The 22,375-nt window shown below is 34.9% G+C and overlaps 1 protein-coding gene across 3 annotated transcripts; it reads right to left on the reverse strand.

The window, feature by feature from the left end:
• Positions 1-4,655, reverse strand: LOC131145958 (uncharacterized). Of its 3 annotated transcripts, none has more exons than XM_058095139.1 (4): positions 4,292-4,655; positions 1,084-1,402; positions 422-480; positions 1-321 (listed from the first exon to the last, which is right to left on the reverse strand). In XM_058095139.1, the coding sequence occupies exons 1-4, from the start codon at positions 4,557-4,559 to the stop codon at positions 290-292; spliced, it is 678 nt and encodes a 225-aa protein (XP_057951122.1). In that variant the 5' UTR covers positions 4,560-4,655; the 3' UTR covers positions 1-289. The 3 variants fall into 3 exon arrangements, with proteins under 3 accessions (XP_057951122.1, XP_057951121.1, XP_057951123.1); XM_058095138.1 differs by having other exon boundaries at positions 422-570; positions 4,292-4,649; XM_058095140.1 differs by lacking the exon at positions 1-321 and having other exon boundaries at positions 437-724; positions 4,292-4,628.
• Between the last annotated feature and the right edge of the window lie 17,720 nt (positions 4,656-22,375).

Genomic DNA, 22,375 nt, shown 5'->3' on the forward strand with positions numbered 1-22,375 from the left:
TTTTGAAGATCAAACTAACCGCATTCATAAACCCAGATGAGAACATTTGAAGTTGAAACAAATTAAACATCACAAATATTCGTATTTAAAAACACACACACACTAGAATACAATCACTGGTGATGTTGGACTCCTCAAAAATCAATCTCATTGACCATGAACAGTGCTATTTCACTTGGTCTTCAAAACATGTAATGACAAGGGAAAGTGCAATTCCTCATTTCCTCTATATGGAAAAAATCATCTTCTTCTTCTTTCTTAGTGTCTGCTGGGTTGAAAAAACTGCTACTCATTTCCTTAGAATTCTTGTTTTAACACCCCCTGAAATCCACAAATATCAAAACTTCAGCAACACAGAGAAATAAGAAGCCAAACCTCAAGGCCTAAAAGTTTGAGTGGAGCTGAAAATGTAACCACAGACCTTCGACCTCCTCGAATTGAATCTCCTTCAACAAGTCAGCACCAGCATGATACTCGAACCTGCAAAAGTTATCATACAACACTCCGGAAAAAGAAAGCAATCTTCCCCGCTCCCCCGCGCCGGGGGGGGGGGGGGAGGAAGAACAAAGACTGGAGCAGAAAAATAAAAGGGAACAGCAGTGCAGTAATCATGAGTAAATAAGCCAGAAAGTTAATCATGTTTTCATGCTAGACAAAATCTTTCATTGAAAAGCATGGGAGCTGACCAAATCTGAACTGTCATCTTCCAAGAAAAGAGAAAAATCTGTAAAAAAAATTTTAAATAAATGCAGCTATTAATCAAATCTTCCAGATATCCATCCTGTGCAGGTTTCAAGGCTTTGCAGAATGTTTTGAAACGCTTATGAATGAAGCACATACCCTGACATCTTAGCCAGAGATTATCAAATGACTAAAAATATTATTCCTAAATACGTCCTTTGGAAACAAGGAAAAGACTTCTTATAACTAAAATTAGTAGGAGGTGCAAAGAATAGCAATGAAAGCTCCATTTACCTATTGAAGAAAGCAACCTCAAGCTCATAGTCAGATGAGCTCTTGGTAGCTTCAACTAAGACAGTGACAGAAGGAGATGCAAAGAATAGCAATGAAAGTTTCATTTACCTATTGGAGAAAGCAACCTCAAGCTCATAGTCAGATGCGCTCTTGGTAGCTTCAACTAAGACAGTGACAATTTCAGTCTTTCGAGTGCTAGCCATAAGTGAATCATACTCGGTGGGGATGATAATTGCAAAAAAATTGTCACTTAGTTCACTCAAACAGATCTTATCAACAGCAGCCAAGGCTATCCGCCGTTTAAGGGAATCAGTCTCTGGGTCAACAATGTAAACAGCAAAGTCGGTAATTAATAATATACGCTGTTTCATCTTCCCCGTACCAGTAAATTTCAAAACCTTGTCTGCAAACAGAACTTTCTTGTCACCTGTAGAAACAGAATAATATTTTAGCGACCCTTCTGCACCTTAAAAGAGAATCTTACTGGGTATAAACTTTTTCCAATCCACAACTATATAATGACAGACAAAGATCACAAAGACCTGCGACATTGGATGATCATATAATCGGCTGACTTATCTCACCTTCACAGTTCACTCATTCAAGAATCCACTACAAGGAACATCTTAATAATCACCCAAAAATTGCAGTGAACATATTGGAGGTTAAGAAGGAAGGGTTTGAGGTTGAGGAGGGGTTCCTAAAGAGGGGGAAAAAATTACTTGAACACCAGCTGTAGTTGGACATAATACTTGTACTTTTTCAATATGCTGATTCTAGAACATGATGACAACTCATGAACTCCAATCAAGTTGTTCATTAAACATAAGCACAGTTCTGTCTGCCTGACAATCAAGTCTTTCAAACAAACGTAGTTCCATCTTTTAGTTCATTTTTTTGGGTTCCCCGGGGGGCGGGGGGGGGGGGGGGGGGGGGGATAAAAAAAGTCATTTCCTCATCTGCCGTATTCCCAAACAGTGAAAATAGCTTAAGAAGTTTCAGGTGCTCACATAAATAATACAATTCAAGAATCAAGACGAACCTCACATCCTCATTGAGTATTGAGGCATGCACTCCTGATCACTAGGAATCCACACACACACATGCGGCAATGCATACATGAGAGAGAGAGAGAGAGAGAGAGAGAGAGAGAGAGAGGGTTTGTGGAGGGGGGAATCCATTGGTAAAAAAGTGCAACCACAATAAGAAAAGGTTAATGACATCAACTCTCATTTTCAAATTGAGCAGAAATGGCATCATTTTATCACATGGCCAGGCAAATGTTAGAACTAGGGGTGTAAGGTTGCAAGTTAGAATATAATCAATCCAAAGTGTAGAATGCCACTGGGTAAAGCTTAGTTTATAAACTTCAGCCAATTCAACCAACAGTATGTATATGAAATTTCAAATTACTTCAAAGCTAACAGCCTCATGGAATCAACGTTCATATAACAAAATGTATTGTGCAATCAAACATGCAATTGGACAAACAACCTTATAAGATATGGACATAGGCTTGGACACAACCTTACAGCAGTATACTGAACAACCAGCTAACCAACTCTAATCATGTGATTGCAAAGCAGCAGAATCTGCTTAATAGCATGAGCAACTTGGATAGTCATAATTGATTGAACTTTATGCCAGGCCCGTTTTAAGCTTAACCAAAGCCAGGCTTGCCTTAATTCAAATTCAACATCAAGCCCAGAATCTCGGCCTGAGCTCAAGCTGGCCCCATCCCTATTCCACCTTGAAGAGACCCGTCTATTTCTAGTCCTCATAAGTATGTAGATATCCTCACGAATGCTGCCCTATGTGCTGCCAAAATACTAACTTCTTGGCATGTTAATCTGTCTCATCTATCTTGTTTCTATTCTGATATACATCCATTTAAGAAGTTATCACTCTATGTAACCAGTGCAATGTATGCTCATCAGATTGAATTTGAAAAACAATCAACATCGCATCAGTAATGGCCCATTTGAAGTCTTAAAACATATTTTTAAAACATTCATAAACAAACATGAGATATGATGGATAAGAGTGACATAATTGAGTTGGGTATAAGCCATGGTAAGTTTATTTTTTATCATCCTTTGCTCACATGCATGCAGTGAGAGTATGTGTCCATTACTCTTTCTTGCATCTGCAATGAATTGTCCAGGAAATTAAAGGACACGAATTTGAAACTTCAAATAACACGTTCGCTGTGGCTTGAAAATTTTGAATTTGGCCCACATACATTATAGTATTGTGTATTTCCTCCTTCGGAACAACAGAGCTATGAAGCAAAGTAGGCTTACACCCAGCGGTCTGTATGTGTCACACAACTAAGATCCGTGAAGTCAAAGATATAATCAAAATGATTTAAAACATGTAACTAAATGTGTTTATAACAAAACATATCCAAAGAAAATAAAAGGGATTATTCAACTTCAAGGGGTCCTTCAAACATTTTTAATGACCGATATACCCTCCAATACATATGCATATATTTCAATAATACAGCAAACTAAAATATGACATTTTGCGGTAAGTGTCAACACATGCAGGGAGATCTTCACATCCATGTCTATATCTATCAGCATCTGTATATCAATTTAATCATGTACTCTAAACAACAAACCCAATTTCAACTTTATTTATTTTTGGAAACTTCAGAATAAGAAACTCACTCAATTCCAAGTTCCCAATCAAATTCAAATTGGTTTTTCTCCTAAAAAAAAAAAAGTTATCTTGATTCAAAAATAGACAATATCTTTCTTCATTCTGCACACAGTTTTCAGTCTTTAAAAAGTTATAAAGCATTCTAAACTTAAAATTTCTTAAATTGATTTACGGAACAAGAAGCACTTAAAAAAATTCAGCCCAAAAACAAGGCAAGTAAATAATGTCCAATCACCCAGAACTTAGGGCGAAAGTTAAAACGAAAACAACCCAAATCAAGACAAGTTAAATCAAGCATCATCATTAAGCTTGAACAAAACTCAACCAAATTACCCTTTTTTTCTAAAATCTTTATGAGAACCTCAATCAGCTCCCAGTTCCTAATCAAATTCAAAAGAGATTTTTCCTGAAAAAGTTCACCTCGATTCAAGAAAATGACAATCCTTTTTATTCTACACAACTTTTGCAGTCCTAAAAAATTCACAAAAGCATTCCGAACTCAAATTTTCCAAACTTGATCTACCAAACAAATTCGACCATCAATAAAGCAACTAATCAATCCCGAAATCACTCAAAACGTATGTCATAAAGTTAAAACGGAAACATCCCTGATCAAATCAAGCTCAAAGTTCAGTGAATAAAAAATCACCTTGTTTTTCCAAAATCTTTATGAGGTACGGCCGCGAGGGCACGTCTAGGTAGTCCCCCTTGTAATCTCTGTGCAAAGAGGACTTTCTTCGGACCTTGACCCCCATAAATGGCTCTTGATCTTCGGTCACATTGTTGGGCGAGGGTCGGAGCCTGAGCGAACCCCGTCGATTGTCGCCGTCGACGGGAGTCTCCGGTGGGTCGTCGTCGAATCGAGGGGGCGGAGACTCGTCGATGTGGACACGACGCTGCATTTTGTATCGGTCCATTTTGAAAGACACGACACTGGGGAGTGTTTGGCGACCGATGGATGGAAGAGAGAGACTCTTTTACGGTGCCCAATGCGGAGAACAGCCCAAACCGATGTGCAAAAAAATTGAATTTTTTTTTTTAACATGAAAAAAAAATTCTTATCTACAAAATAAAAATATGAAATTAACTAGCAACAACTAATTACTCTAAACATAACTTAATATATTATTATTTAGTTTTTTCGCCCGATTTACTTCTGATTCCATCCCCAAGAGAGTGATTTATAATTAAGGTTTGATTCGAATACGTTCACAAACAGATTACATGATGAATGTGTTAAATAAGAAAAAATTATTAATAAGAAAAATAATTTCAAGAGAATCGATTTCAAAGTTAACTTGATGAAGTTGAAATCCTATTATTTTTATAAGTTTAAATCCATATAATGTAATTAATAATTATGCTATCATATTTGTGGACATGGCAACAAATTGTGAAAATTTCAACCTTTTTTTATATAGTTTCAATTATTATTATGGTTCAGGTTGGATTGACCCTTAAATTGCCATCAAAATTTATTTTTATCTAGAGATTATGGTTTCTCTGCTCAAGTTTGTGGATCCATAAATCTTCACTCAATACATGGCCCAAAAGCATGGTGACCATCCATCATCGACCTTTCCAATTTTTATGTTTGATCTAATAAATAACAAGATATGTTAAAAATTCTTATCTATTAATTATTTTATTCGAATTGAGAAACAAAAAAAATTGTGTGGGAGCATGAATCTTAAAATTTAAATTTAGATTTGTACAATCTTGACAATATTTTATATTATTTTTTTATAAAAACCCATGTAAATTTAAATACAAGGCACTAATTTCAAGCTCCCAAATATGGGGTAAGTTCTACTTTGGTAATATATTTTGTTTGATGAAAACAAAAAATAAGAAATCATTATATTTTCTCTCCATGATAAATACTAATAAATAAATATTAAAAAATCAAATATTAATCGTATGTAAAATTTAATATTTGTTTATTAATTTGTTACATGTTTTATTTTTATTTTTTCTTAATTTTGAACATGAAAAAAAATAAATTTATTCATATTTTCATTTTCTTTCACTAATATTCTTCAAGTTTCAAAGATACCTAACAAAGAAACTAGGAACAACATAAAAAAAAAAAAAAATGCAAGTGGGGAGGGGAATCAAGATTAATAAGGTGGAATGCATAAGAAAAGCTAATATCATGATTGTATAATAAGAAACATACTTTCATGGTGGTCTTGTTGTAGTTTAAATGTAACAAAATATATAGTCTTTATTAATGTACAAGTCATCGAACGGATTTATTAGTTGCTTATCAGAAAATATGCAGTGAAAAAATAATCTAGGTTTATTGTATGGTTTATAGTCAATAGGGGTACCTATTTCCATTGAGAACAACAAACATTACAATATTCTTAAGAGATGCTTGATGATAATTGTTGCCCTTAAAAAAGTAATGGTATCATGGGATAAGAAATCAAATTATGTAGAAGGCATAAGCGCAATTAATCAATCAAGAAAATCTTGATTGAAAATATTGTAAGTGAGGAGCTTAGAGAAAGAGCAAACTAGTTTAGTCAAGTACATTCACATTTTAAGAATAAATACTCAATTGTCTCCTCTTGCCAAAAGTTTGGCAAAGAGCTAATCAAAGCAAGTGTGGAAATGCAATTTATTTTGCATTTGTTGAATGTTTGTTAAAATTTTCCGTATAAGTATTTTTATTTTGGGTTTAGAAGGGCAACTTTCTTAAGTGAGATTAGATATGCAGGATATTTAAGAAAATAATTGAGGATCTATGTGAGTTGGTTTGATGATGATTATTTGGATTTTTGTAGTTGGTGAAATAGGAGAACAAGATATAAATCTTTAGACGAGTCATATACTTTGTTGATTATTATTATTATTATTATTATTATTATTATTATTATTATTATTATTATTTGTTGTTGTTAATATCCTTCAAAATTTTAAGTGTATGAAAGTACAGGTAAACTATTTTGTTTTAACCCAATTCTTTTGATGGTGAAAATGTAGCGACCCGTAAAATTTCGTTTAAAAATCTCTCATACCACCTGTAGTCACCTAAATATTTCATACAACGAAAGACTTCCAATACACATTACCAAAATACTAATTATCTCAATATAACTATATCATTTCCAATATCACAATTAACACCCCTAAAATTCTAAATATATAAAAAAATATGATTTAATAAATATCTATTTTAAATAAAACCTTCTATCACACCCACGCTTTCACTGCGCTATTCTGATTACTATTATGCTTCTCGTGGTATCTGAAAAATATTAGATAATGATGGGGTGAGACACCTCTCAGTAAGATGGAATAGATTATCATTAATGTGTGGCAGATGAGTTTTAGTGTGATCATAAAACATTCATATGTTTAACTGTAACTAAAATGACATTTGAAGTTGTACTCACACCTGTATAACTAAAAATACATAATTTTCCTGATAACATACTTTCGCCTTATTATACCCCATTTTTCGTAAATAACATACAATTTACATAGTAAAAACAGTAACATGATCTCGTTTTCGTAATTCAGTATAAAACCATCATATTCGTAATTCTATATAAAATTTGTCAATTCATAAATCGGTATAGAACCGCCCTGTCATATCATAATCAAGATCGCAGCTCAATAGAGCACCATGTAAGTATTCAAGATCACGGCTCAATAGAGCGCCATGTAAGTATTCAAGATAACGGCTCAACAAAGCACCATGTACATATTCAAGATCGCGGCTCAATAGAGCACCATGTACGTAATCAATATCGCGGCTCAATAGAGCACCATGTACGTGTTGGTGTGAGCTGTCATTGTAAACAACCAATAGAGACTTGAGGCATTTGAAATTTGTAACATCCCAAAAATCCGGGTGAGAGATTTGAGGCATTTGAAATTTGTAACATCCCATAAATCAGGGTGGTTAGCTTGAGTCTAGGAGAAGAAAAACTGTATAGTAAAGTTAAGTTTTTTATATATAAGAAAGGAAAGACGGCTGAAAAAAAAATAAATAAAAAAAAAATAAGAGGATAAAGAAGGAGTAGAATACAAAAGACATATTTTTTACATGGTATCAGAGCCAAACGAGTTCTGGCTTCCTATATTGCATCCTAACCATACCTCTATTCATGGCGGACTCTAATGATCTAAACTCTTATGGCGACACGTCCAATCTCTCTAATTCTATCCTTGAATTGACTACAAGGATGACCGAGGTTTTGAACAACACTCGGACCCCAACCATCACCACTGAAACATCCGCTTCTCCGATCGGCATTAAGTTGGATGGTTCCAACTATGCATTGTGGTCCCAGGTTGTTGAGATGTATATCTCTGGCAAGGATAAACTGGGGTACATTAATGGCGACTTTCCCCAGCCGCTATCCACTGATCCCTCCTTTTGCAAGTGGCGCACCGATAACGCCATTGTTAAAGGTTGGTTAATTTCTTCCATGGATTCGTCCTTGATTGGCAATTTTATTCGGTTTCCTACGTCAAAGGCGGTTTGGGATTCCATTGCCACTACCTTCTTTGATGGTAGTGATACATCACAAGTGTATGATTTTCAACGCCATGTGACATGATTGAAGCAAGCCGCTGGCTCGCTAGAAAAATATTATACTGAGTTGCAAGGTTTATGGCGTGAAATTGATTTCCACCGGCCAAATCCTATGGAATGCTCTGTTGTTATTCAGCATTATAATCGGATCATTCAGGAAGACCGTGTTTATGTGTTTTTGGATGGTCTTGACGATTGGTTAGACAAAATACGAGCTGATGTTTTGCAGATCAAAACCGTTTCCTACTGTCGAACAAGTGTATGCGCGTGTTAGATGGGAGGCTATTCGACAGCAGGTTATGACTACCCATGACCCCGATGGGCTCCAGGGGGCTGTCTTGGCCTCAAAATCACTTACATTAAGCACCTCTGCCCCTGGTAAATCTTCCAAGCCCCGAAACTCCACTGATTCAAAAAAATGTTCTCACTGTGGAAACCAGAAGCACACACGTGAAACCTGTTTCAAATTGCATGGGTACCCTGATTGGTGGCATGACCTTCAAGCCCGTAAACGTCCTACTGGAACCGGAACGAATGGAAATTCAGGCACAGCTGCTGTTGCTGCTGCAGAGCCTTATCTCTCCCTTATACAACCAGCTACAACGTCCACGGATGCTCCTCCTAATTTGAACTTAAGTATCCCTGATCTTGCTCTTCCTACCTCCCATCGAGATGCAGACTGTAGTGCATGGCTTCTTGACTCGAGGGCCATTGATCATATGACTTTTGCTGCCTTGGACTTCTCTCATACCTCTCTTCCGCGACGCACCAGCATAGCCAATGCAAATGGTGTTATCTCACCAGTCACTGGCGCTGGTTCTGTGACTTTATCTCCATCCCTGCATTTATCTAATACTTTACTTGTTCCGTCTTTATCCCATAAATTGTTGTCTGTAAGTCAGCTTACTGCAGACCTTGGGTGTGTTGTGCTTATTTATCCAAATTTCTATCTTATTCAAGATATTCTCACCAAGGAGATAATTGGGCGTGGTACTAAGAGGGAGGGATTATATTATGTGGAAGACATTAGTATCAGCCAGACCAATCACATGAACCATCCGCATGCTGATAAAGAGACACTACTTTGGTTGTGGCATCGACGCTTGGGACACCCATCTTTTCCTTATTTGAAGCATGTTTTTCCTTATTTGTTTAAGCATTTACAGACTCCTAATTTGAAATGTGACACTTGTATTTTGGCTAAGAGCCATCACGCTACTTATCCTTTAAGCATGAATAAAAGTGACACTCCATTTACGTTAATTCACTCTGATGTATGGGGGCCCTCACCTGTTACTAATATGTATGGCTTTCGTTGGTTTGTGATTTTTGTGGATGATTGTACTCGTATGACATGGCTTTACTTGATGAAACACAAAGATGAGGTTCTTAGTGTGTTTGAAACATTTCATGCTATGGTTGGTACTCAGTACGGTGCCACCATGAAGGTTCTTTGCTCTGATAATGGTGGTGAATATGTCAATAAGCACCTTAAAGCGTATTTTACTCAACATGGTTTAATTCATGAAACTTCATGCTCACAAACACCTCAACAGAATGGTGTTGCCGAGAGGAAGAATAGACATGTTCTTGAGACTGCCCGTGCTTTGCTTTTCAGTGCTCATATGCCCAAACGTTTTTGGACCGATGCCATCTCAACTGTTGTCCATCTTCTTAACCGAATGCCTTCCAAGGTTTTATCCTTTAAGACACCACTCCAATGTCTTTCTACTTATGTGTCACTACCTATTGCACTAATGCTTCCTCCTCGCGTCTTTGGGTGTGTTGTCTATGTGTATCTCCACAAGAACCAACGCACTAAACTTGATCCGTGTGCATGTCGATGTTTGTTTTTGGGCTATGGCGTCCATCAGAAAGGGTACCGGTGCTATGATCCTACCACCCGAAGACTCTATGTGACTATGGATGTCCAATTCTTGGAGACTGATATGTTCTTTTCCTCTTCGGCACCTACTTCTCCTCTTCAGGGGGAGATATATAATGAAGAGTTGAATTGGTTCCAACATGAGGTGCCAAATGAGTTTGATTGGTTGGCACCAAATAAGGGGCCACGTGAACATGAGGGGCAGGTTGGGCCGAATGATAACTTAGGCATTGTGAACTGTGAAGCTGAGATATATCCTACTGCAGAGCATGCAACATCTGAGACTGAACCTATATCCCCTCCCTTTGAAGTGCCAGCCGAATCATCTCCTAAGAATACTCTTGAGGTGCGTAATGTTATTACACCCTTACATACCGATGATATAGATGCTTCTGTAGGTTATGTCTCACCTTACAGGTACAATCGTGGCAAGCCACCTAATAGATACTCTCCGAATATTGAGGAACGAAGGTCGAGGTATCCTATTGCTAACTATGTATCCACTAAGGAACTCTCTGAACCGATTAAGAAATTTGCACAAGAACTTTCCATATGTCAAATTCCTACCAGTGTTCATGAGGCATTGGCAGATCCAAGATGGACCCGATCTATTGAGGAAGAAATGGAGGCACTACTAAAAAATGATACATGGACTCTTGTTCCATTACCTAAAGGAAAACAAACTGTGGGGTGCAAATGGGTGTTCTCCATTAAACACAAAGCAGATGGATCTATTGAACGGTACAAAGCACGATTGGTAGTGAAGGGATATACACAGACATATGGTGTCGATTATCAGGAGACTTTCTCACCTGTAGCCAAGCTAAACACAGTTAGGGTATTATTGTCTCTTGCTGCAAATCTTGATTGGCCTTTGCATCAATTTGATGTAAAGAATGCTTTTCTCAACGGTGATCTCCAAGAAGAGGTTTATATGGATGTTCCTCCTGGTTATACAACATCTTCAAAGAATGGAGTGGTGTGCAAATTGCAACGAGCGTTGTACGGACTGAAACAATCACCACGAGCGTGGTTTGGAAGGTTTAGCTTGGCAATGAAGAAATATGGCTTCCAACAAAGTAACTCTGACCATACTTTGTTCTTAAAGCATCAGTTAGGCAAGGTAACTGCTTTGATAGTTTATGTAGATGACATTATTATTACAGGAGATGATGAAGACAAAATCTCTCTACTTCAAAAGCAATTAGCAACTGAATTTGAGATGAAAAATCTGGGAGGACTCAAGTATTTCTTGGGAATTGAAGTTGCCAGGTCTAAGAAAGGCATATTTCTCTCCCAACGGAAATACATATTAGATTTGCTAACCGAAGTAGGGATGTTGGAGTGTAGGCCTGCAGACACCCCCATAGTTCAGAATCACAAGCTTGGAGAATACCCAGACCAATTACCAACAAATAAGGGAAGATACCAAAGGTTAGTTGGTAAACTCATTTATCTCTCCCATACTCGCCTAGATATTGCCTATGCTGTAAGTGTCGTAAGTCAATTTATGCATAATCCAAGTAAGAGTCATATGGAAGCAGTGATTCAAATACTTCGATACTTGAAGTCATCCCCGGGCAAGGGATTTATGTTCTCAAAACATAACAGTCAGCCGATGGTTTATGGGTATACGGATGCGGATTGGGCAAGTAATATCACTGACAGAAAGTCTACATCAGGATATTTTACATTTGTTGGAGGAAATCTTGTAACTTGGAGAAGCAAGAAACAAAAAGTGGTAGCCTTGTCAAGTGCTGAAGCTGAGTTTAGGGAAATGGCTAAAGGTCTTTGTGAACTCCTTTGGCTAAGATAGCTTCTCACTAAAATCTAGTTTGCCCTCACTTCTGAGATGGATCTCTTGTGTGACAATAAAGCTGCAATTGACATTTCTCACAATCCTATTCAACATGATCGTACTAAACATGTGGAGGTAGATCGACACTTCATCAAAGAGAATCTTGAAGCAAAAACAATTAGGTTTTCGTTTGTGAAATCCGAAAATCAATTGGCAGACATCCTTACAAATGCTGTATCTAGCAAGGACTTCTACAACTCACTTGACAAGTTGGGCATGCGAGACCTCTATGCATCAACTTGAGGGGGAGTGTTGGCGTAAGCTGTCATTGTGAACAACCAATAGAGATTTGAGGCATTTGAAATTTGTAACATCCCATAAATCAGGGTGGTTAGCTTGAGTCTAGGAGATGAAAAACTGTATAGTAAAGTTAAGTTTTTTATATGTAAGAAAGGAAAGACGGCTGAAAAAAAAAAGGGGGGATGAAGAAGGAGTAGAATACAAAAGATAGATTTTTTACAGTACGTATTCAAGATCGCAGCTCAATAAAGTACCATGTACGTATTCAAGATTGCGGCTCAACAGAGCACCATGTACGTATTCTAGATTGCGACTCAACAGAGCACCATGTACGTATTCAAGATCGCGGCTCAACAGAGCACCATGTACATATTCAAGATCGTGACTCAACAAAGCACCATATACGTATTCAAGATCGCGACACAACAGAACACCATGTACAATTTTATGCATTCTCTTTAACAATTCCAGAAAATAGTATAATACCATAATATTTCCAATACAAACATCATAAAAATATTAACAAGTTTAATAACAGAAAATTATTCTCGTACCACACAATTTGATTGATAAATCATAATATAATAAGTGCTAGATTTGACTAATAAAACATAATATAATAACTGTTTGTTTTAACTGATAAATCATAATATAATAACTGTCTGAGAAAAATATATTTTGCTGAAAACAAGGGTATGATTAATTTCACCTATTTAATTTAATTCCATTATATTCCAAGAAAACCTGATATACTCTAATCTCTGCCGTTTAATTTAATTCCAAATTATTCCCAATAATTAGATATAATCCAATCACTACAATTTAATTTAATTCTAAAATATTCCCTAAAAAACTGATATAATCACCATAAATCATCGTTTCCATATGCATGAATAATTCAGAAAATCATATATAGTATTTCTGTATCCATATTCTTAATTTAATCAGTTCAATTTTGAAAAATATCTGATATAATCTATTCCCCTTACCTTAGCCCTGGAGTAGTGCTTACGATGTCCCAACGACGAATCCACTCCGGTTAAAACGTTTAGGAGCGGAGCTGAGACTCGAAAATGGTATTCATTTTTCGATTTGACTAACAGACGGAGAGAAATTGAAGAGAGAGAGAGAGCACACTATTTGGGGGGAGATTTGGAAAACTTCCAAAGTCTCCCACTTATATATATATATATATGTGTGTGTGTGTGTGTGTGTGTGTGTGTGTGTGTGTAATATAAGATTATTATTATATTATATCTTTATACTAAATGATATTATATTAATACATACCATTATACTATATTCTATTACTTACTTAATAATTATTCTTATTATGTTAATTAATTAATTATTATTATTATTATTATTATTATTATTATTAAACACTTCCATGCATATAATTTTATTTTATTTTATTTTATTTTTGGGGCATTACAGAAAATATAAACTCAAACATGAGTTCAACCTTATTAAGATTTTGATTTAAATTTTATGGCTTTATTGACTCAAAGTTTGGGGCCTTTTTGGTAAAGATTCTCGATTCTCTTTTAGGGAAAATTTTACTTGCCCTAAGGTTCATAAAACAAATTGAAAATCTTCTATAATGTTCATTGGCATCCAATATTTAGATAAAATGGCCCTTCTGCCAAATTTATTAGTTGATCTCAAATGACATTTTAATATATTAATCTCAAAAACAAATTTAAGCATTTTAAAAAGTAAGTTTTATCCGCTCCAAACAAAAACAAATTTCGATGAATCATTCTTGGACAAATTTCAATGAAAGAGGTGGTGTTCATCATTGCAAAGTTGCCTTATCAAAAAAATGCATTTGTACATGAGAATATATGTGCTTATAAGGGTAAAAGTCACAATTTGTAGTGAAGGAAGGCAAAATAATCCTAAATTTATAACTTTTTCTTAATGATACCAGACACACACACACACACACACACACACACACACACACATATATATATATATATATATATAGGATTAAGTAAAAAGAAATGAGAAATTATAAACTACTCAAGTGTCCATGCATGGAGAGCCATCAATCCAAACTTATCCCAAATTTAGCTTAAAAATAATGCATAAAAGCCGCTAATTGATCCAAATCAACTTGACCCAAATCCACTTAGATCAAGTAAATGAATATAATAGCATCACGTGACACTTTCGTTAACAAGTACACCACGAAATAAGAAAACTCAACTCTAATATATGTTATAAATTTGTGTACCCATGCATATATATATATATATATATATATATATATATATATATATTTAGAAAGGAGTGTGTGGCTCCAGAATCAAATAATACTACTGCTTTCTTGGAGAATATGGGAATAATACCTGTCACCACATCACTAGTATTTTCGGCATCTCCTGGAGTGAGGGCATAGACACGTGCCTGAGTGGTGTTCTGTCGATTGTTGCTTCGAGGTGCCTGGTTGCCTCCTCTTTGTTGATTTTGTGGGCATTCTCGTTGCATGTGACCAGGTTCACCACACCGATAACATACCCCTAGTCCAGCTCGACACTCTCCCCCATGTAATTTGTTGCATTTTGGACAAGGGGTGCCTTGTGCATTGTTTGGGTTTCTCGCTGTTTGCCCTCGCCCCACATTGCTGCTGCTACTGTTGTTGTTGTTGTTGCTCCTTTTCCAAGGTCCTTGATTTCTACCAGGGTGAGACCCTTGTGGCATGGGCCTCTTCCTTTGCTCGGATATCTCCGCACTCCTTTGTAGACTTTCTTCTGCCTTCGTTGCTTTGTTCACCAATTGGGAGAAGTCTTCGAGCTCGAATACTGTTACCATCTCATAAATCCTTGAGTTCAATCCTTCTTCAAATTTTCGAGCTTTCTTTGATTCGTCTGGAACCAAATAAGATGCAAAACGAGATAATTAAATGAACTTTGCTGCATATTGTTGTACATTCATATTTCCTTGTTTCAATTCCAAAAATTCCCTGGCCTTGGCATCTCTGGTGGTTTTGGGGAAAAATCGTTCAAAGAAGACTTCCTTAAAACACTCCCACGTGAGGACGATTGGATTTGGTCCTTCCTCCAAGAGTAACTTTTTCGAGTTCCACCAATGTTTGGCTTCACCAATCATTTTATAGGCTGCATATAGCACATTCTGTTCGTCCGTACAATGAAGGACTCGTAGTATTTCTTCCATTGCTTGCATCCAATCTTCTGCAGCAATTGGATCGGCTTTTCCCTCAAAAGTCGGAGGGTGCATTCGATTGAACTGTTCAACCGTACAACCTTCACGGGTTGGTGGATCATTCCGATCCTTGGAGTTCCGCAGAAGTTCCTTCATGACTTGTGCCACGTCACGCAACACTGTAGTAGCATTGATGTCTTCTCCATTGTGAGTACTCGTATTATTCTCGTTTCCTTCAACACTTACGTTGTTGTTCCTTGGGTCCATTCTGAGGGAAAGGACTAGAGTTATTTTAAAATCATAACCTCATTTTAAAAATTTTATCAAATTTATCGGCAAAAGAAAAACATCCTAATTTACCCGTTCTTACCCACATCATGGTTATGCCTATGCTCTAGTAAAATTATTTCTTAAAGTCTACAGAACCTATAACCTATGCTCTGATACCAAATGTAACACCCCGACCCCGAGGGGTCTGGGATATTAACTTTTTACTACTGATTTACAGCGGAAGCAAATAAACTCAATTTTTATTAAACCAGAGCACTAATATTCCATATTATAATCATTTATTTCAAAAGAAGAAAAATTACACAAACATAAATATCCGAAACCATACTAATATTTCTAACCAATCTTTATTTTTCTAATCCCCACCCGCATGCTTGCTAAGCCTGATTTCTGACATGTCCTTCAGAGTTATCTGAAATAAAATATGATTGGGGTGAGACGACGCTCAGTAAGTAAATAAGATTATTATTAGTGTGTGGCTAAAATGAGTTTTTAAAGAATTTCGTAAAACAATATTAAATACTATAACTTCAAGACTGCTTTTAGAATAAATATAAATTTAAAAAATTTCTTCATAAAACTTTTGTCATCAATTTCAACAGTAAATTTTTATAATCATATTTTATAACTGCTAAATTAAACTTTTAATTTTAAAACTGTAAAAATATTTAATGATGAACATACATATACTTTTCCTTATACGTTTTCCTTAGATCGTCATTTAAGTACTAGAATGATCCTTTTCACGTAAACTTATACTTTTCCTTCAAATCATCAGTAACTTGTACACGTAATTAAATATGTATAAACATATATTATAAAAACCACCCTTAGGCCTGTTTGCCGTAAGTCATGTTTACCCCCATGACTGGGTTGTGCGGTCCGAAGACTGGACTTAGCTGGCTGGCCGACCAAACTAAATCAACGTACGTAAACTTTAAGTGAGATTTTCCTTATTAAATCCTGGTCCGGAACCAGGTGTGCACTCAGGAGAAATCCACTAACATAAATAACCACTCTGTAAACAGCGTGGGCGCACTCTGATCCGTATAAACTTTAAGCTGCGGTACCGAGCATCTGTAACTTTGAACTTTTGTTGCCATAAGGGGTTTTAAAATCATCTTATTATAATTTATACAATTTAAAATAATATCATGAAAATCTCATCTTTACTCATATTTTCATAAAAAAAAAATGTAACATAAAAATAAACCCATGCCACACAATTTTTGTGTTAAAAATATATAATTTTATTTTTGAATAGAAATAAATGCTGAAAATTTACCCGAGGGGATTAGAACATTTCTTAACCTAAAATAGATGCAAGTATATTAAAGATAGAATTGGTATAATTAAATACGCGTAAAAATAAACTCATGAAAATTTTGTCGAACTAATTAACATAATTGAAATTTATTCATAAAATAAACTCGGGTATGAATTTTAAATAAAAAAAAAAACTAACATAATCAAAATTTACTTACAAATAAATTCGGGTATAAATTTTGAATAAAAATACTAACATAATCAAATTTACTTACCTTCTTCTTTTACCACGTGCTACGAACACAATAACTATCTTTAAGAAATGAGATCGGAAAGAGTGGGTGATTGAGAACTTATTTAAAAATTCTCTCTCCACCACAATTTCTTTCACTCACTAATTCTTCTCTTCCTTGGAAAATTGTTGTGAAAAATGAAGATTGAGAGCTCCCTATTTATAGGAAAATTTTGGGGAAGAAATGAAATTTATAAAAGTGTGAGGAGATGGGTGAAATTATAATTTTTTAAAATAAAAGAATGGGCAAGGTATGGGTAAGGTATGGGTTGAGTGTGGGATGGGGATGGAGGCCATGTGGGAGTGCTTGCCACCATTCCCAATAAATAAATTTTTAATTAATTACTTACCTAATTAATTAATCAATTAGTTAATTAATTATTTTATTATTTTTCTTTATCATTATTATCATTATTATTATTATTACTTTTAAACTATTTTCAGTAATAATTTATTTTATTATTTATTTTTGAATAAGAATTAAATTTAAATTTTAAAAACTCATGTGGGCCCCACATGGTCTTGTGGGCTCCACGTAGTCTTGTGGGCCCCACACAACTTCGAGACCAAAATGGATCGTACGTAACTCCAATAACTCTTATACGATTTTATGCATCCTACATAGCTTTGAGACTCATGTAAACCTTCATACGGTTTCGGGACTCATGTGGACCCCACACAGTCTTGTGGGCCCCGCATAGGATACCTATATTATTATTATTTTATCATATATTTTTACAAATTATATCAGTCAAAACATTATTTTATGTACTTATTTACGTATATAAACAATGTCTACCCTATTTTATCCTATGAAATTTCATTTTGACCAGGCCGATCTCCAGGGAGCGACTGAGCCGCAATGGTCTCTGAGCACTCGCTTAGATAAGGTCTTTCTTAGGCATCAAACATGAAATCAAGGATCCTAATAGAGAAACACTTTTTTTTTTTTTTAATACTAACTATTATTCATTTTTTTTTCTTGGGTTATTACATGCCGAACCGCCGAGCAGCTATTCACGGGCATTCTTGCTGAGCTACCAAGCTGCTCTTCATGGGAATTCTTGTCGAGCTGCCAAACTGCTCTTCATGGGCATTCTTGTCGAGCTACTCTTCACATGCATTCTTGCCGAGCTGCCGAGTTGCTTTTCATAGGAGTTTTGCCGAGCTGTTGAGCTGCTCTTCATGAGAATTCTTGTCGGGCTATCGAGCTGCTCTTCTTAGGCATTCTTGCCGAGCTGTCGAGCTGCCCTTCATGGACATTCTTGTCGAGCTTCCGAGTTGCTCTTCATGGGAATTCTTATCGAGCTGCCGAACTACTCTTCACGGGCATTCTTGCCGAGCTGCTTTTCACAGACATTCTTACCAAGATGCTGAGCTGCTATTCATGGGCATTCTTACCGAGCAGCCGAGCTATAAGGCATTCTTCTAGCCTTACGAACTTTGCTCGTTAGTTGGGCCGATTTTTCCTAATGAGTTGTGTTCATTTGTTGAGCAGCTTTTTGGCCTTGCAAGCTTTACTCGTCAGTTGAGTCGCTTTTGCCTGATGAGTTATGCTCATTTGTTGGGCAGCCTTCTAACCTCACGAGTTTTGCTCGTCAGTTGGGCCAATTTTACCTCATGAGCTGTGCTCATTTGTTGGGCAGCCTTCTGACTTCACGAGCTTTTCTTGTCAGTTGAGCCGATTTTGTTCAATGAATTGTGCTCATTTGTTGGGCAGCATTCAGGCCTTATGAGCTTTGCTTGTCAGTTGGGTCGTTGTTGTAGAGTTTAAAGGTCCTCTCATAATATATTGATTGCACCTACAGAGAATCAAAATTTCTTGTTACTTGTGTCATACCTGGGGAATTTGAGATTTCTTGGGACTCATGGTCACATCAATTGGGTGTCCCCTCTGATTGGGACGCATGCTCACGTGGGGCTTCGTTGGCATGTATCTGGTTAGCTTCTGTGTTTGGCAAGATATGCATCTTTCTTGGACAGTGTGCTTGTACAGGGAATTGCGTTTTTCCTTTGAGACGCGAACTAAGTAATACCTTCCCGCCTTCTCTAGATGCGCACTTTCTTGGGATTTGAGCAATCTTTCCTCTATAAAAGGCGTTCATTTGCTCATTTGTTTCTTGTCCCGATTGAGAGGTTCTCTGCTAGGTACGCTTTCCTTACGCTTTTCTCTTTGTGTCTCTTCGTTGCTTTTTTTTTGGCATTTGTTTGCTAATTTTTACTTTGTTCTTTGCTTGTTCTTGATGTTTTAGCATTGTTCTTCGTGTTCTTCATTTCTTTCGAATGTGTTTATAACAAACCTATAGAAAATAGGCATTGTTGATCCAAATCATTGAGTGGTGTAAGTTGTTTGTCGTGCTTGCCTTTTAAGCTTGATTCTTATGAAACCCTCGGAGGCTTAGTCCAGGCCTCCGGTTACTGTACGAACTGCCCGATGTTACATTTCCCCAAAAGATAAAAATGTCAATGACCTTCGATAAGCCTCCCGATCTCGATTACCTGAAAATGATGAAAAGAATAACGGCTTGGAGGACCCGGGGTGTACTCTGGGGGATCTCTTTTAATATCTTCTAAATATTCACTTACATATTTTTATAGAGTTAATATTCTTTTATAAAATATGATTGAGCATGTTTTTAGTAGCTCATTTAATCAATTTTGTTGCCTATAATATGGGGTGAAGCATATTAGCAATGCATCACAACTTGACATACTAAATGAGAGTGATGCCGTCAACAGCACATCAACGGTTTCATGTAGAAATAAACTTAGAAGGAAACCATAAACTGTTTCATCAAACCGTCTACGGTTTTGCCTGCTGTAAATTTAAATGTCAAAAATTCGGGGCAAAGCATCACAATAAAGTATGAAGAGCATCAAACATCAAAAGTCAATTGTTTAAGGATCATATATGTTAACAAATCAGAACCTATTGATTCAAAAACAATTAAAGGAGCATATATATCAACGACGCATATTTTATATCCTTCTATCTCAGATTTCATGAGATTTATGATACCTTCTTTATTATTAACTATATCTTGTAAACATGTAGTTAGTGTTCATGTTTCATTCATTGCAATAAGAATTGCAATTTTCGGTTCATTTCATTTTTTCGTTAAAGCAAAGATGGAGTTTTTTATTAAGTTTTTAAATGTTTGATCTATAATTTGATTTTTGTGAAATTTAAAAATTAAAAAAAAATTGGTATCTTAGGACTCTTTTTTGAACTTGAAAATTTTAGAAATGCAAAGAAAAAAAAATTAAAATTCATTTTTTATAAAAATATTTGGTTATCAAAAAAAGAAAGAAAGAAATTTATATCTATCATAAAAGCGAATAAAAATTTTAATTTACTCATCATTAACATTTAATCTTTTTATTTTTTATCATATTAAAATTTTTTTATTTTTAATAATATTTAATGTGTAAGAAGATGCAAGGAAAAATAAATTTCCTTTCTAATTTTCTTTCTTTATCTTTCTCCAAACAAAATCTTAATCTAAATAGACACTAAAATTCCTTCAAATGATTTTCATAAATCTCATATACACATACCATTTTCTTCTTCTTTTGTTTTAATTTTTTTATTTTACAATTATTGAAAATTTATCTGTTTAAACACTTACACAAAACTTAACAAAGCTGTTTATTTCATCTAAAATATTTTAAATGAATTTACCATTTTAGTTTTAAAATATCTAAATGCCGCTTATTTTTAAAAATAATAAAACTTTGCTTGTTAACCATATACATGACTATTTATTTTTAAAAGATGTGAGTGACACTCTAAAAAATGCTATTGGAATTTTATATTTACTTTTATTAAATAATAATTTTACCCAATAACTTTTTTGTATCTCAATGCTTTCACTTTACAATTGAAAAAAAAAAGAAAGAAAGATAAATTCATCATTATGAAATATATAATAAAATGCTAATAATGTATTTCAAAATATAAAAAATATTGGAGTAAAGATATTGATCTTTCCTGAACTTTGACAAAAAGACAAGTGATTTCTCTTGAGATTTTAAAAATTTCAGAAACCACCTTAAAGGTTTGCTAAAAAAAACACAAACATCTCCTCATATTTTATAAAAATACAAGTTTTCTAAAAAAATATTTGTATTTTTTTGATAAATCTCAGAGTAAGATAGTGATATTTTTGAAATCTTATAAAAATTTGTGATATTTTCGAAATCTCAAAAAAAATTTCTGTCCTTTTTGTCAACTCTCAAGAGTAAATTTCTTTTGTCCAAAAAAATTTCAGTTATTTCTATATTTCCATCAAAACTAAATATTAAGGATAAACTCAAAAGTTTGTTTGTACTATGATAAAAATTTTAGATTTTTTATTTTTATTATGAAGATAATGAAGTAATCAGGAGGCATATTATTCATTTTCTCTTTTTTTTTTTTCTAAATAAAAATATATTTAAAAATAAAAAATTATTAATTAATTAATTATTTTTATTTTATTTTGTGTGGGCCAAACTTTGGTTGGACCAAGCCGGCCCGTACCTGCGACAAGACCGAAAGGCCAAAAGCAGGGATAAGCGTGTATTTCAAGCTACGGGCTATACCTAATCTGCACAACTTTTTCCATTGATTTTTATTTAATTCTATTTTTCCATTTTCTTTCTCGATAGAAAATTCGCAGTCTTTATTGAAAATATATATATTTAAATTCTACTTGACCGATTAAGTGAAATACCCAAAATAGCCTTCACAGAAAAAGGAGGAAAAATCAGAAGCCAATTATTGCAAAAATTAATAATAATGAATGGGTTGAATTGTCGATAATTTCATAATGAGCACATCATCACTCACTGTCAAATTGTCATTAGGAAAAGTGCAGAATAAAACCAGTGGACCCCACCGCCAACAATAACACGTGGCAATATATAACAGGACAATGATATTCCATTTTTTATAATAAAAAGCTTTTGATAATAATATAATTACTGCGGTCAAAATGGAATCAAAATTATTATTTAATTATTTAAATTTTGTTACAACTCATTTTCATTCAATATTTTGTTTACAAACTAAACATAATATACATTAAAAAAAAAAGTTCAAGGAGGAGAGGATTGGTTCATTCTTATAATATTTACCGTCCAATAATTACGAAATATCATATTATTATTACTAATTAGAATTGTGTGAGGGTAGGA

This window comes from Malania oleifera, chromosome 13 (assembly GCF_029873635.1).
Source record: "Malania oleifera isolate guangnan ecotype guangnan chromosome 13, ASM2987363v1, whole genome shotgun sequence".
Lineage (NCBI taxonomy): Eukaryota > Viridiplantae > Streptophyta > Magnoliopsida > Santalales > Ximeniaceae > Malania > Malania oleifera.